The sequence below is a fragment of the Sesamum indicum genome, linkage group LG13 (assembly GCF_026168435.1).
Source record: "Sesamum indicum cultivar Baizhima isolate 11 linkage group LG13, ASM2616843v1, whole genome shotgun sequence".
NCBI classification, from domain to species: Eukaryota; Viridiplantae; Streptophyta; class Magnoliopsida; order Lamiales; family Pedaliaceae; genus Sesamum; species Sesamum indicum.
This window is the reverse complement of record NC_142669.1, coordinates 11192530-11209601: the sequence shown is the minus strand read 5'-3', so window position 1 is coordinate 11209601 and position 17072 is coordinate 11192530. Positions and strand designations below refer to the sequence as shown.

General features: G+C 35.9%; 4 protein-coding genes across 4 annotated transcripts; 3 read left to right on the top strand and 1 right to left on the bottom strand.

Annotated features, from left to right (window-relative positions):
• Positions 1 to 809: 809 nt before the first annotated feature.
• LOC148784500 (uncharacterized) lies at positions 810 to 2069 on the bottom strand. Its single transcript, XM_088876856.1, has 3 exons — positions 1887 to 2069; positions 1596 to 1736; positions 810 to 1013 (listed from the first exon to the last, which is right to left on the bottom strand). The coding sequence occupies exons 1-3, from the start codon at positions 2067 to 2069 to the stop codon at positions 810 to 812; spliced, it is 528 nt and encodes a 175-aa protein (XP_088732982.1).
• Positions 2070 to 3739: 1670 nt separating this feature from the next.
• Positions 3740 to 4234, top strand: LOC105177065 (pectinesterase inhibitor-like). The gene has a single exon (XM_011100087.1). The coding sequence runs from the start codon at positions 3740 to 3742 to the stop codon at positions 4232 to 4234; it is 495 nt and encodes a 164-aa protein (XP_011098389.1).
• A 3574-nt stretch (positions 4235 to 7808) lies between these two features.
• On the top strand, positions 7809 to 8303 carry LOC105177066 (pectinesterase inhibitor). The gene has a single exon (XM_011100089.1). The coding sequence runs from the start codon at positions 7809 to 7811 to the stop codon at positions 8301 to 8303; it is 495 nt and encodes a 164-aa protein (XP_011098391.1).
• Positions 8304 to 10549: 2246 nt separating this feature from the next.
• On the top strand, positions 10550 to 15927 carry LOC105176855 (conserved oligomeric Golgi complex subunit 5). Its single transcript, XM_011099790.3, has 3 exons — positions 10550 to 11751; positions 13466 to 13939; positions 14631 to 15927. Exons 1-3 carry the CDS (start codon positions 10648 to 10650, stop codon positions 15552 to 15554), a joined length of 2502 nt encoding a protein of 833 aa, XP_011098092.1. The 5' UTR covers positions 10550 to 10647; the 3' UTR covers positions 15555 to 15927.
• The last annotated feature ends 1145 nt before the right edge of the window (positions 15928 to 17072 follow it).

The following is a 17072-nucleotide window of genomic DNA, read 5'->3' as shown; positions in this document are numbered from 1 at the left end:
CATGTCAGCTGGATTTCTTTAGATTTAATTTTTTCCAGACTAACTGTATCTTGGTTAACAATATCTCTAATAAAATGATATCTAACATCAATGTATTTTGTCCTATAATGAAAGGCAGAATTTTTGCATAGTTAAATTCCTAATTGATTATTAGATAAAATTGTAAGTTTTTTTTTTTGGGTAAATATAAGTTTAATTAATAAAACAAGATTGTACAGTACAACAGTGCTCAACTGGTGGTTTCTCCCTCGACAGGCCAAGGGATACACCATAATCTATATAACGCACATGAACTAACAGAACGAGATAAATTAACACTTATAATCCTCTGTCTAATATTTTCCACAATAATAGTGGCTATTATATTCGATGGTCGCTCCATATGCTCAAAGCGGCTCAAATTTCGTTCCTTCCAAATGTGGTAAATGCAAGCAGCCAGGAGTGCACGATAAACCAAGTTAATCATATGTTTTCCTCTCCATTTTCTTGCAGCCCACTCAACGTCCCGTGACCACTCTCTATTAGGCCATTCAAATCGAACAATCTGCCGAATCGCTGTCAAGCAGCTTCTGGCATAACGGCATCGAAAGAATAGATGAGTATGTGTTTTTCATTGCGCCCTCATCACATAATATACAGGCGCCTAGATATCATAGCCATGGTTTATGAATTATGGATAGTTTCGCCAAAATCGCAAGCCATAAGATGAAATTATGCCTGGGGATCTTCAGAGAACCTGAGAGTAGTGAAGTCCAACCTACCTTGGGTCCTGGTGGGTCCAATAGCCTGTAAAGAGATGCAACTGTAGGTCATCCTGTCTCAAATCGCCAAATAATGCAATCTGTCTCGCCATGAATTATTGACAATGCATGCAAAATCTCCAAGCACTCAATGTCCATAACGAGAGGCCAATGCCATTGCCCCTCTATAATAACACTGCTGAGCTTGTCCGTCATCCGAAGCCCAAGCATACGTGGACCCTGTGGGAATCTCTCAATAAGGGGACCAAGGTGCTGCCATGGATCATGTCACAGATAAAATGAATTCCCATCACCAATCTGACAGTCTACCATCGATCGAAGCAAGGGGCGTAGACGAAGGAGTTTCCTCCAGCCCCACGAACCACTATTGTCAGTGACCGTCCATACAGATTTATCACGTAGCCGCCCATTATATAACCATTCTACCCAGATTGATGTTCAATCACATCGAATAACATCACATAGCTTCTTGCTCATCAAGGCACGGTTTAAAGTAGCGATGTCCCGTAGGCCCTAACCCCCCTCTGATGCCGGCCTACAGACATCCCTCCATGCTACTTTGGCATATCCACTTGTTCATGTGCCCTTCCACAAAAAAGCTCTCAGACGCTTTTCAATCTCTCTTATAACACCTTTAGGTAGGATAAATGCAGAAGCCCAATATATACTTAACGCCATAAGAATTTAATAATCTGTACCCTCCCAACATACGATAATCTCATTCCTTCCCAACCTTTAGTGCGTCGATCAATTTTCAATAATAAAGATTAGCAGTCTGTTAACGATAATCTAGAGGAAAGTAGAAGAAGTCCCAAGTATCTCATCGGAAGATACCCTTCCTTGAAGTCGAGCATCTCTAACAGCTGCTCCCGTATCTCTTGTGCAGATCGAAAGATGATAAGATGACTCTCTTATGCACATTAAGCCGGAGACCTGACCAGGAGGCGAATAGGTCCAACCCCTACTTAAAGACCCCTATAGAGTCCATATCATCTTTGCAGAACAGCAACAGATCATCTGCAAATTCAAGCTGAAATAATCGAGAAGGCTCACATTTCCAATGAAAAAAAAATGCTTGTCCTAATCAATCATCTGCAGAAGAATCAAATGCAGAACTTCCATTACGAGAACGAACAGGTATGGCGATAAAGGGTCCCTCTGCCGTAGCCCTCTCGATCCAGTAAAGAAACCATGAGGTTTCCCATTCAGCCCGACGGAAAATGAGGGTGTCGTGACACACTCCTCTATCCACCTAATAAACGTAGTCGGGAATCCAAACAGGTGTAACATTGCAAGTAGAAAATCCATTCTACCGTGTCATAAGCTTTTCGGATATCCACTTTTAGTGCACATCTACGAGGTAGGTGTGCCTGGTTGTAGCCTGTAAATAGTTCTTGTGCTAACAGTATATTGTTTCAAATACTACGACCAGAAATAAAGGCAGCCTGACAAGGGCTTATCAATTTATCCAACACCCTACTCAACTTTTGCACAATAAATTTGGCAATAATCTTATATAAAATATTACAAAACGAAATAGGACGAAAATCTGTAAGTTTTTTATTTAGAAAATCAATTTCTTTAATAAAGTGAAGGTTTAATACTTGTAGTTTCTTATTGCTTCAAGAGGGGTAAGAAACAAATACACGACAAATACAAATTTTAAATAGAAAGTCCTGACTAGTAAATTTTTCTCCATTGAAATTTGAAATGTAAGTGATTTTTCCTAATGTTGACATGACCAAGGGCTCGTCATTTCTTTTTGCTGTAAATTTCCAGCTTTTTGAGATGTCATAATGAACTTATAGTAGAGTATTTTGACTCTTTTCATGGAGGTGTAAGCCTAATATCGATAACGATGAGATGACAATCATCTCAAACTATAGCATTATACTATTCATTGAGTAGAAAACATTTTCTTCGTATGTCATGAGGGTAAAATGCATTTTACCCTTGTGTTTTTGGAAAAAAATATCTTTCTGTATAGAATAAATTAGGAAAAATTTTTCTTATAATTTTCAAAATATAGCAAAACATCCTCTCAAATCCTACTGTGAATCACACACGCCCTTCATGAGACTTGGGCTTAATTTACCCTATGTCATGAAAATAGTCCTTTTTCTCTCAAGAAAAAATATATTAATTTATCAAATCCATCTCAAATGAAGTAAGGGACAATCACACTTTCCTCCCCTAATGTTTGGTGGAATTACATATAGACTCCTGTAGTTTGAAAAATTACATCTAGCACTCATGAGGTTTACTTCTATCAACAAATAAGTCCTTCGGTTAGTCAAAATTCACTGAACTTGCTTATATTAACAAAAAAAATTGAAAAAAAAATTATATTTACCCCCAATTGATTTATTACTAATTTATTGCCAGTCAAATAAATCTTTTTATAACCAAAATACACTCGTAGGTCTTCACGTGTTAATGCATGTGAGGAGGTATATCTCCATCGTTATGAGGGTAGTTTAGTTAGAAAAAAATTGTTTAATCTGCTATAAGTCAATAATAGTCAATCAAATGTAAATATCAATTTTTATTCAATTCTTTTGTTAATATCAACAAATTCAGAGATTTTTGACCAATAGAGGGACTTACTGTTAGACAGAAACAAACCTCATAAAGCGATGGTGCTAATTTCTTATTGAAGTTAGGAAATGAGATTTAGAAGAGTTATGCTAACCCATAATTACAATCCAACACCATGCTATCAATAGTTACCCTAACAAGAGATAGTCTCGTCCATTCAAATTCAATGTGAAGACCATGATTCACAAAATGTACCACAAATTTTTCTGCATTTGGGCATAATCTACGGATGCTCACAACATCCTTACATGTTCTACTCTTCCATCTATATAAAGTCCCATTCAATGTACAAATAGGAGTGAAAAAAGAATTATTACAATTGAGTGCACGCACACACACACAAAACAAACTACGAGGAATAAAGGAGAGAAAAATCAATCATGGGTTCACTTTTTCCAGGCTTTGTTTTACTTTTATTAGTCTCCCTCTCTCAAGCTCATGATGTGATAGATGATGTTTGTTCCAAGTCAGAGAATCCATCTTTGTGCACCAGTATTCTGAGATCCGACCCACAGTGTTCCGGAGCACAAATTCATAAATTGTATGAAATCTTTGTGAAGAAAGCAGTACTCTCCACCCAAGCAGCTTTAGAGGTGGCTAAATCCTATAGCAGTGGCGCAGATAAAGCAAAATGTGATGTGTGCGCCAAGTCTTATACCAATGCCATCAACAGCCTTAACAGTTGTCAGCATTTGATAAACACGAATGATAGGGCCAGCATCACTACTCTGCGTACTAGATTGACGACAGTTAAGACTGATGTTGCGGCATGCGACAATCAATTTGGGGAGAACCAGCCGTTTATGTTGAAAGCAGCCAGCCGCTCGTGCCAAGAAGTAATCTCTGTGCTTTTAGCCATTTCGAACCGTATGTGAGTGAAAGAGGAAGGAGTGTATAACAAGAAGCAATAAGAACACGACTGCATGAAAATATCCAATGATAAATTGGATCTAGGAAGAAATAAGAGAACCAACTAAGACATTTTCTTATATGTTTAGAGTATTAAGTAATATATGACCAAAAGTGAAAAATCGTAACGGGTAGTATTAACAATAGTTTCACAATGGCTATCGGTTGTCGTTTCAATCAGTCATATCTACAGATTATGACAAATACGTGACCGTAGCCAAGAACTATGTTAAATACTTAGGCCATAGTTAAAAGACAAATATTAATAAATTATAGTTCATATTTAAATTTTCAAGTGGTTTGATTGATCGTGGTTGGTATTCTTGATTTTACCATGTTATTTAAGTCATATTAATTTCTAGTGTAGGCAATAATTATTTATTTCTTGTTTTTCTTTGTAGTGAATATCATGTATTTGATATTTTTGAAATTTTAAATAAATATATCTTTTTGATTCATTTTGTTGTTTATATCTCCATTCAAGTGGTTACTAAATAATATTTCCTAGAATAGTTTTTGGGTGACAAAGCGTATTTTAGCGTAAACTATGGATTGGATCAAACACATTTTGATTATCTAATTATGATAATCTTGTTCGCCAAAAAAATATTTATTTTCACAAAGTTTTCTGAAAATACTTAATAAACACTTATATAATTAAAAACTAGATTTATAGCACTATTAAATAATATTACCAATAATAATTAAGGATAATGTTGTAATATTTACATATAGGAATGATATATTCAGATCATAAATAGAATTGATTATGCTTCAGAAATTTCGCTAATATTACCAAATTATTCTAGCTCGCAGTGTCTGATTGTTTGAAAATGAGTTGCTCTCGCTTGTTCTCTTGTCACTTGAGCTCTCATCCAATTCTCGTATACTCGAATTTCGAATTATTGATGCCCCTTGATGAAGATAGAATAATGTTTTTATTATTATTTTTTTTATAGAAAAATCTCATTATTTTATAAATCAACTGTTGGGTATAGATCGGTCACGACTCCAGCAATATTATAGAAATCAAATAGTTTTACAAATTTCTATGGGTTGACGAAACCCTTATACAGATTTATTACAAGCTTTACTAATATAAAGAATAATACCAAACTTAAACCTAAAAACTGCAGTACTAACGATAACATATGCATATAAACAGAAAGCAATAAGATAGGCTCAGATAGCCTAGATCCAAGGCCACAAAGCCCAAAGGCCAACAATATTTAGAATTTCACGGTTGCTAAAAGATCACAGAACCACAAAGGCAAGCCACCAAGGTTTTATACCACTGAACCACCAAAGAAGGCCACAAAGCCACGAAGGTTATTGTTATAACCTTGAGCCTTCAAGTTTAGGGCATGAAGAACAAGGTTAGATGATGAAAAACAAAGGTGGAAGAAGCTTATATCTTTCTGTTTCGTGATCTACCGAACCATTTCTGCACCAGCCATTTAAAGAGAATGGCCATTAAATGGCCGGAGACAAACATCGGAGAAAGAAACGATGGGAAGGAAAACCAGAGGTGAAGGGGGAGAACCCAAAGGGTCAGAGAGAGAACTAGACGACGCTGGGGAAATAGGGTTAGGGTTATGAGGGGAGAGAGAGAAGAGAGAAGTATTTAAAAGGTCAGCAAGTGGGGCAAAAACCTGGTGGGTCGGGAAGGCGGGTCAGGCGATCCAATTAAGGGATTTGGGCCCTGTGAATATTTAGCAGTCCAAATGAATTCCTTGGGCCTAGGCCATTTTGGTTTGGGCCATTTTATTTACATTTTCCACCTTGGGCCAAACCAAGATGGTGAATCTTAAAGGCTTTCATTACTGCCAATACTCCGGGTCCCTTTGCTAAATCTGCAAGGAAAAGTTAGGATACAAGGTAGTTTATAAATTAAGAAAATCAAGGCAGTTTTTAAAATTTTCAATGAATAAACACTTAGTACTCATGTCAGCTGGATTTCTTTAAATTTAATTTTTTGCAGACTAACTGTATCTTAGTTAACAATATCTCTAATAAAATGATATCTAACATTAATGTATTTTGTCCTATAATAAAAGACAGATTTTTTGCATTGTTAAATTCCTAATTGACTATCAGATAAAACTGTAAGTTTTTTATTTAGAAAACCAATTTCTTTAATAAAGTCAAGGTTTAATACTTGTAGTTTCTTATTGCTTCAAGAGGGGTAAGATACAAATACACTACAAGTACAAATTTTAAATAGAAAGTCATGACTAGTAAATTTTCTCCATTGAAATTTGAAATGTAAGTGATTTTTTCCTAATGTTGACATGACCAAGGGCTCGTTATTTCTTTTTGCTGTAAATTTCCAGCAAAATATTGAGATGTCTAATGAACTTATATTAGAGTATTTTGACTCACGGAGGTGTAAGCCTAATATTGATAACGATAAGATGACAATCGTCTCAAACTATAGCATTATACTATTCATTGAGTAGAAAACATTTTCTTCACATGTCATGAGGGTAAAATGCATTTTGCCATTGTGTTTTTAGAAAAAAATATCTTTCTGAAAAGAATAAATTAGGAAAATTTCTTCTTATAATTTTCAAAATATAGCAAAACACCCCCTCAAATCCTACTGTGAATCACACACGCCCTTCATGAGACTTGGCCTTAATTTACCCTATGTCAAGAAAGTAGTCCTTTTTCTCTCAAGAAAAATATATTAATTTATCAAATCCATCTCAAATGAAGTAAGGGATAATCACACTTTCCTCCCCTGATGTTTGGTGGAATTACATATAGACTTCTGTAGTTTGAAAAATTACATCTAACACTCCTGAGGTTTACTTCTATCAACAAATAAGTCATTTGGTTAGTCAAAATTCACTGAACTTGCTTATATTAATAAAAAAAATTGAAAAAAATTTATATTTACCCCCAATTAATTTATTACTAATGTATTGACAGTCAAAAAATCTTTTTATAACCAAAGTACACTCGTAGGTCTTCACGTGTTAATGCATGTGAGGAGATATATCTCCATCGTTATGAGGGTAGTTTAGTCAGAAAAAAATTGTTTAATCTGCTATAAGTCAATAACAAGTCAATCAAATGTAAATATCATTTTTCATTCAATTTTTTTTGTTAATATCAACAAATTCAGTGATTTTTTATCAATAAAGAGACTTACTGTTAGACAGAAACAAACCTCAAGGGTGTTAAATATAATTTTTCAGACCACATAGGATCTACATATAATTACACCTCAGGAGATGGAAGTATAACTATACCATAAAGCGATGGTGCTAATTTCTTATTGAAGTTAGGAAACCAGAATTAGAAGAGTTATGCTAACCCATAATTACAATCCAACACCATGTAACAAGAGATAGTCTCGTCCACTCAAATTCAATGCGAAGACCAGATTCACAAAATGTACCACAAACTTTTCTGCATTTGGGCATAATCTACGGATGCTCACGACATCCTTATTCTACTCTACCATCTATATAAAGTCGAGTTTCCATAAAGTACAGATAGAAGTGAAAAAACAATTAAGGGAAAAAATCAATCATGGGTTCAGTTTTTTCAGGGTTTATTTTACTATTGTTACTCAACATCTCTCAAGCTCATAATTTGATAGAGGATGTATGTTCCAAGTCAGAGAATCCACCTCTGTGCAATCGAATTTTAAGTTCCGACCCACAGTGTTCTGAAGTACGAATTCCGAAGTTGTGTGAAATCATTGTGAAGAAAGCAATATTCTCCACCCAAATAGCTTTACAGATCACTAAATCGCTCAGCATTGGCGTAAACAAACAAAAATGTGATGTGTGCGGCAAGTCTTATTCCAATGCCATCAACAACCTTAACGATTGTCAGCGTTTGCTAAACACGAATGATCGGGGCAGCATCAGTACTTTGCGGTCTAGATTGTCGACAGTTAAGACTGATGTTACGACATGCGACAATCAATTTGGGGGGAGCCAGCCGCCTATGCTGAAAGCAGCCAACCACCGATGCCAAGTAGTAGCCTCTGTGCTTTGTGTCATTGCGAACCGTATGTGAGCGAAAGAGGAAGGAATGAATAACATGAAGCAATCAAAACACAACTGCATGAAAATAGGAGAACCAACTAATAAGACATGGTCTTATGTTTACGGTATTAGGTAATATGACCATAATTAGTGAGAGATCGTAATAAATAGTATCAACAATAGTTTCACAATGGTTATTGGTTGTCGGTTCAGCAGGTGCAACCAACACATTAGTTATATCTACAAATTGTAGCGAATGCTTTCGCCGTAGCTAAGAACCATAGTAAATACTTAGACTATAGTTAAAATACAAATGTTAATATATCGTAGTTAAATTTAGATTTTCGCATTGGTTTGTTTGATCGTAGTTGATACTCTTGATTTACAATGATGTTTAAATTGTATTAATTTTTATTGTAGACAGTAATTCTTTCTTTTTTCTTTTATAGTGAATGTCATGTAATTTGATAATTTTGAAGTTCTAAATAATTATATATCTTTGAGCAGCATGTTGTTGTTTATATCTCTATTCAAGTGATTATTAAATAATTTTTTCTTGAATAATTTTAGTTGGTAAAGCGTATTTTATGCTAAATCATAGGTCGGATTAAACACATTTTGATTACTCTACGTGCATATAATAAATAATTATTTACGCTTTAAAATATATTATAAATAAGAATAAGATTATTAACCAACATATCACATTTAATAAATAAATAAAATAAAATAAAACTAATTTAGAGATATTATCAACACAAAATGATGAAATTTTCATATTAGTATAGATAGATAGTATAAATCATATGGATGAGAAAAAGAATTCGAGTGGGGGTGGTTGAAAATGCATACAGACATTTTTGGTAATTTAAAAAATTGATGAGGCGGTTTAAGTAATCGCTACTTATGAGTGAAATAGAGATTTTCTTTTTTTATATAGTATAAATATAGATACTAGCCGCCGTGGCATGTTGTCTCTGCGTGCATATGATAAATGCTATTTTATATTTTAAAATATATTATGAATAAAAAAATTATATATAAAGCAACACATCATATTTCTAAAAAGAAAAAATAAAGAGAGAAAGCAACGAAGAGAAAAAAAAAAAGAAAATCAACTAAAGGGTATTATTGGCATGATAATAACATTGGTGTTTCGGTGTCATATTTGCCGTGTGAAATAAAAAGACTTTTCTTTTTATATAGTATAGAATATCAATATAGATAAAAAAAAAAGCAACTCCATGTCATTTTTAACATCACTACACCAATTCTTTTATTGAGTCAGTAATAACTTAAGTTTGTTTGTTTTTTTATTAATTTCCTTTTTACATATAATTTGTTCGTTTATATTATTTATTTTTACTTATAATATATTTTAAAACTAAAAAGGTTATTTACTATGTGCAGATAGGACAGCATGCCATGATGATAGTTTATTATATATACACAAAGACAACGTGCCACATTAAAAAAATAATTAATTAACTAAATATAATATATATAGATAGATAGATAGATAAAATGTATCATACAAAATGTATATAAACTTGCTGCCTTCCTACTTGTTGTGTAGCATTTTATCTGGGAAAATAGTATTTTTAACCTAATAACTGAGGCTCATGTTACTTTTAGTATCATTCTTTATGGGATTAATATTTTTAGTTCCATAACTTACAAAAATTAGCATTTTTGGTCTTCATGCATTTTTTTATCTATAATTTAACGATGTATGTCACGAGTCTAACACATTGCCGTTAAGTATTTTTAGTTTGAGGAAGAAATTGGCCATTTTTTCAATAACAACAACTGAGTGTTTCATTTGGCCTATTTGATTCATTTATGAAATACATGATTCTTTGTATTGCTTATACTTGATTTCAACTTTTAGAAATATGGGAATAATATGATTCAATTTTTGTGAGAGAACAGAGAAATTGCTATTTTTTTACCCTAATTTTTTTCAAAATTTATTTTTTTTCCTCAAATGTAGTTATATTTTTTCCCAAAAATAGTCATAAGATGAAAAATAAATCAATTTTTCTCCAAAAGAAAAAATACTTATCGATCACATACTGGATATGTGCACTATACCGTTAAATTGTAGATAATAGAGTAGACGAGGATTAAAAGTGCTATTTTTTGTGAGTTACGTAACTAAAAATGTCAATTTCATAATGAATGAAAATAAAAGCGAAACGAGCGTAATTTATGGGATAAAAAATATTATTTCCCCCATTTTATCCCATGGGAAACATACAAAGAGTGCATGACTCATTCATGTACAACAGTTTCTGCTTTTCATATGCTTCTTTCTGAGATCTAAATTCAGGACTTGGAACAGAAAGGAAACAGCCACAACACTGCCTCAGACCATGGCTTCTCCGGCCATCTCCAAATCCCCACTGCAACGCCTCTCCACATACAAGACCACGCTTACCCCGACCGTTACCGCCACTCCCACTCCCGTCGGCAACACTCCGCTCCCCCTTTCCCCTTCATCTTCCTCCTTAGACACCTTCTCCTCCGACCCAATCTTCTCCAATTTTCTCTCCCCGGACTTTAACCCCACGCAATTCTCCTCCGCCGCCCTCTCATCCGGCTCCGCCGCATCAAGAATCGAGAAACTTCAGGAGGGGCTCCGCCTCCTCGATACGCAACTACGCAATGAGGTCCTCTCCCGCCATCACGGCCTCCTCCACCAGCTCTCCTCCATCAAGGTTGCTGAGTCCTCCCTCTCTTCCCTCCGCTCCTCTCTTTCATCGCTACAGTCCTCCGTCCGCCGAGCCCGAGCTGAGCTCTCCGATCCCCATCGCGTCATTGCCTCCCAGACCCACCAACTTAACAATCTTCACTCCACTTCCTTATTACTTCAGTATACTATCCGCACTCTCCGCTTAATCCAGAAGCTAAGAAACCTTGTGGATTCACAACCTGATTCATCAAAATGGGATCTTTCCAAGGCAGCCCAACTACATTTTGAGATTTTGACCCTTTACAACGAATCCCAGTTATCTGGAATAGATGTGGTTGACACGGAATTGAAATGGGTTACGGAGATCGGATCCAAAATCCGAGAGGAGGGGATGAAGGTTTTGGAAAAGGGTCTGGAGAGTTTGAATCAACCGGAAGTAGGGTTGGGTTTGCAGGTGTTCTATAACATGGGGGAGTTGAGGGGTACTGTAGATGGTCTTGTGAGCAAGTATAAGCAAATTGCTGTCAAGAGCGTGAGCAATGCACTTGATATGAAGGCAATCTCAGGAGGAGGGTATGGTGGTGGAGGGCCAGGAGGGGTTCAGAGACACGGGACGCCCCAGATTGGGGCTGGGGCGAAGGCAAGGGAGGCTCTTTGGCAAAGGATGAGTGGTTCTATGGACCAATTACATTCAAATTTGCTTGCAGTCTGGCACTTGCAGAGGGTGTTGTCCAAGAAGCGTGACCCATTCACGCATGTTCTTTTGCTAGATGAGGTTATGCAGGTAACTGGATTCAATGTGTTCTTTTTGGTACTTTCTGCTGAAGCTTTAGTAAAGATTTGTGTGGTCGTGTTCAAGTTGATTTACTTTTCCGTTTGGTACATGAAAAAACAGTTCCATCCACGTATATTACTACGCTTTTGGCTGGAAATGGATATTGGTCCTGCGTTTTACCATGCTAGCCTCCATTAAGTGTTCTCATATAGTTGTCAGAAGTTAATCTACCTTCTTTTAATATTCGTTTAAGTTTGCTAAAAGATAATATCTTAGTTATCTCTTTTTTTTCTTCTTTTGAATGATTGATGGTTGTAGTTGGTCTTAGCTTGCCCAAGGGGATATAGTAGCCATTGAAGAATATTTTGGTTTTAAGGTACACAATATACTCTGTGGATGGCTCTGTAGTTAAAGAATAATGAGTGAGAGTAGAGTTGTTTCAACTGGTTAATTGATCGCCCTTTATGTATGAGCTGAAGTATCCTCTATAAATGTGGTTGGAGATTGTCGTTAACCCAGTAGGAACCTGTCATAGTGTTTGGATTCGTTTTTTGAGTGTTTTATTGTGTTTTGTGGAGATAGAGAGAAAAAAATAAAAATAAATAAGTATATGCTAGAGATAGTATGTGTTTGGATTTATTTTTTGAAATAATTTAAAAAAAGTATTATATGTTATAATATTGTGTTTGAAGACAAAAAATATTGTTAATTGTCAAATCATGCCTTTTTTTATATATATTTATGTATATGTGTGCGTGTATATATATGTATGTATTTATGCTAAAACAGTTGAAAACCCAGATAAGATGTTTATGTATGATGGCAAACATTGATTATATTTTAACTCATCTCGAAGATAATTTGAAAATGAAAACGAACATAGTGTGTAATTTCTAGTTTGCTTCAGTATGCTAGTGCCTTACAGTGTGTAATGATGTTGAAACAAGCATGTTAGGTTTTAATATTACATATTCTGTGTGCCTCTCTATAGCTCATTGTGTCACCTCAGTCTACTAGGTGGAATGGTATTAATTGGTACCTGGAGTTGTTTTCTCTTTCTCCTCAGAATACTCTGTGCATTATTGTTATGTTGACCATTTGGTTAAGGGCTCTGCTTCCCAATGCATTATCTAAGATATCCTTGTTGCAAGTTGTGTTTCGCCACTTCAACAATTATCAAATAGGGGTGTTGCTATTGGATCCTTGTAAGGCCTGCTGGACTACACACACTTCAAGTTATGTTATTACTCAATACTTTTAGATTTCAGGTAGACACAAGCAACTGCGGTACCAAAATTGTAGTGATCTGAGTAATCTGAGGCTTAGGATGCTCAAGCTTGGCCTTGATTTATGCAAAAAAGCTTGAGGACGATCCTTCTTTGGCAGCTTTGTTGTGATGTTGTTGACTGAAATTCCAGTGCAGAATTAGTTCCGTTAGGATTTGTTATGTGCTTGCTTAGTTACATTATTCGGATTAGATCTGTTACAAACCTAGAACTGTTTCTTACATCTAATTCTTTCATTTCATCTTTCAATCTTGAATATCTTAGGGCGAGCCAAGCCTTAAGCATCCTATGTATATACAAAACACTGGTAACTGCCTGAAATTGGTTTCCTGTGTGAAGTTCATTGTAATTGGTGGTCTCTTTTGGTTTTGAAATCATTGGGATCTTAAGAGCTATTGTTTACTTTTACACTGCTTATATTTGCTCATCTTTATCAGGAGGGTGATCAAATGTTAACTGATCGTGTTTGGGATGCTTTTGTAAAATCCTTTGCAAGCCAAATGAAGTCTGTCTTCACGGCATCTAGTTTTGTCAAGGAGATATTTACTATTGGTTATCCAAAGCTTTTCACAATGATTGAGAATCTCCTTGAAAGAATTTCACGTGATACTGATGTGAAAGGAGTTCCACCAGCTCTCACCTCAGAGGGAAAGGAACAAATAATAGCTGCCATTGAGACTTTTCAGACAGCATTTTTAGCCCTTTGCTTAAGTAGACTGTCAGATCTTGTGAACTCTGTATTTCCGATGTCAAGCCGTGGAAGTGTACCCTCTAAAGAACATATCTCAAGGATTACATCACGCATTCAGGAAGAAATTGAAGCTGTGCAGCAGGATGCACGTCTGACTCTTCTCGTTTTGCGTGAAATCAACAAAGTTCTGCTTCTTCTTGCAGAAAGAGCTGAATACCAGGTACTTTTGGGATTATTGCTCCCCAATCAATAGGCTCACCTTGCATTTTGTTTGGACATGTGATCTATATTACAGTAAGTGTTGTTACTTCATCTAATTCTAAGTGTAATTTTGAATTGTTTGACCTATTCAGGAAAAAAGAAGTAATGGTTTTGTTTCTCTATTACACTCTGTCTTCTTCTTGAGAAGATCATTAGATGCTACTCTTAAGTGAAGAATGATACCAGTGTAATCAAATGCAAAACTAATTCTGATGTTTGCTATTTAGTCTCAATTAATAAGTTCTCTGATGTTTAAGATAAGCACAAAGGACTCTTTCTTGGTGCTGGAGTCACTTCCTACTTCTTTGTTTATGTTCTTTTTCTTGTACCTTGCTTTTATCTTCAACGTCTTTTCTTGAGTTTACCATAACAGGGTTTTGGTTCTAATTAACATCAAACGGGAGTAATCATTCCTGAAAAAGACACGGCAAATGAGTTTTGTAACAGTTCCGGTTGTGTTTACCAGCCAAATCCATACTTACTTGGTATATTTATGAATGACTTTGACACTTACCACTCACTCTGACTCTGGGCCTTATCCATATTCAAGATTTCTATTTGGTGCAGATGAGAATATCTTTGCATGCATTTGTGTTGATGTTGTCAAGAACTTCTGTTTCTGTTTTAAGTTCGTGTATTTTTTATGATAGATATCAACAGGCCCCGAAGCACGCCAAATTACTGGTCATGCAACTCCGGCGCAGCTCAAGAACTTCACATTATGTCAGCATCTGCAAGAAATTCATAAACGCATAACATCAATTTTAGCAGGATTGCCCACTGTCGCTGTAGATGTTCTATCTCCAGCCCTTGGTACTATATATGGAGTCGCTGGCGACTCAGTGACATCCTTATTCCAAGCCATGCTAGATCGTCTCGAATCCTGCATCTTACAGATTCACGACCAGAATTTTGGTTCTGCTGGTATGGATGCTTCTATGGACAACAATGCATCTCCGTACATGGAAGAATTGCAGAAAAGCATTATCCACTTTCGGGCTGAATTCTTGTCCAGACTTTTGCCCTCTTCAGGAGCTAGCTTCGCCAAAACAGAAACTATTTGCACAAGGCTTGTGCGGAGCATGGCTTCTAGAGTTCTGATATTCTTTATAAGACATGCTTCACTTGTTAGACCATTGTCCGAGTCGGGGAAACTGAGAATGGCTAGAGACATGGCGGAACTTGAATTAGCTGTAGCCCAGAACTTGTTTCCAGTGGAACAGCTCGGCCCACCATATCGGGCCCTTCGAGCATTTCGGCCTGTTATTTTCCTGGAAACGTCTCAACTGGGATCATCCCCTCTTCTTCAAGATCTTCCCCCAAGTGTCATACTTCATCATCTCTATTCACGGGGGCCTGAAGATTTGCAGTCACCTCTTCAGAGGAACAAACTTACGCCTCTCCAGTATTCCCTGTGGATGGATTCTCAAGGGGAAGATCAGATATGGAAAGGCATAAAAGCGACTTTAGATGATTATGCTGCCAAGGTAAGGGCCAGGGGCGATAAGGAGTTCAGCCCCGTCTATCCTCTTATGATGAAAATTGGGGCGTCTTTAACAGAAAATGAATCATAGTCTCGACATATATTTTACTTTGACTCCATGAGTCTGTGCTGCAAAGACTTGACTCTGGATGCTGCTGCTACAGATGGTATACCCTCGATCTTTGAAATTCCAGCTATTCTTTTTCCTTACACCTCGTAGAGTTCCAATCATCAGTCTAGGTTTGATTCTTTTATTTGTAAAATCACTGCCCTTCAATCGAAATAAGAAATTATATGATAAAATAGATCAAATTCTTGAATATGGATTCATCAGTTGTCGGCACCCAGTCTATCTTCGGAAATGTTATTTTCTCTGTATGTTTGGAACTTGGATTTGAGCATGCACGACAGAAATGGAGAAGCCACTGAAGGAATTCTTGATCTTTTTCCTTCTTAGAATTGAATTTGTTCTGTCTCTTTCTTTCACAAAAGTTTCATGGAAACTAGCTAGGAGAAGAAGACAAGGCCATGTTCTCTTCCCTACTCTAGTTTATGAAGGTGATGCTGCATGACAGTACAACAACGAATGAACACAAGGGACTTAAATAGTATATATAAGGTAAATTACAGTCACCTCCCCTAGAATTGATATAATTATATATACTTTTTCATTATTTAAAAAATTACAAATAAGCTCTTGATTCTAACGTATATGTAATTACAAGCTTATTCTGTTATCTTTCGTTAGATTTCCATCCAATTTTTGTTTTGAATTGACCAAAATGCGCTTTTGCATTATAAAATAAAATTTTATATATTTTTAAAATTGTTTTTATGAAATAATATTCCCTATGAAATATTTACTTCAAACACCTTAATTTTTTTTACATTTCTTTCAAAAAAATTCCGCAAGGTAATAGTAATATCCACTTCATTGATTATGAGTTACATAATTATTTTTCACTTGAGGAGGGGTATTTGTAATTTTTTTTTCAAACAACGAGAGGGCATTTGAATCATGTCAAACTTCAAAAAAGGTAGTTGTAATTTACTATTGAGAAATTATTGCCCAGGACCAAAATTGGTAGGCACAAGCCCACAACACCCTAAGCCCACACCTTGGATGGCTGTCCAATTTCTTGATGCCTTGGCCCATTCTTATTGGCTCAGCCCACTCTCACCTACCCAGCCCATTACTCAATTAGATTTTCCCTAGATATTTCTCTCTCACACCCTTTGTAGAACAAAAGAAACTTAACCCTAATTGTTGTCTCTCATCTCCTCGTCTCCCTCACCCTTTTCCATTGAGCAAACAATCGCCGCCCTCCTTTCTCCTCCTGAAACGTCGTTTCTCCTGCGCTGATTGTTCCTCTCTCTCTCTCTCTCTCTCTCTCTCTCAGAAATCAATGGCTTCCCTTAATAAATACTTCGGTAGTTTTTCTAATGACAATAACCGAATTAGAAAAACTAATCTTTTGTCTTTCTTTGATAAATTAGTTTTTTGTGAACTAAGTTCCTAAGTGGAATCTTTCTGTGTGTTCCTTTGTGAACGAAGTTTCTTAGTGGGGTGTTTTTTATTTATGTGACTTGAGTAACTGAGCCTTGGTGG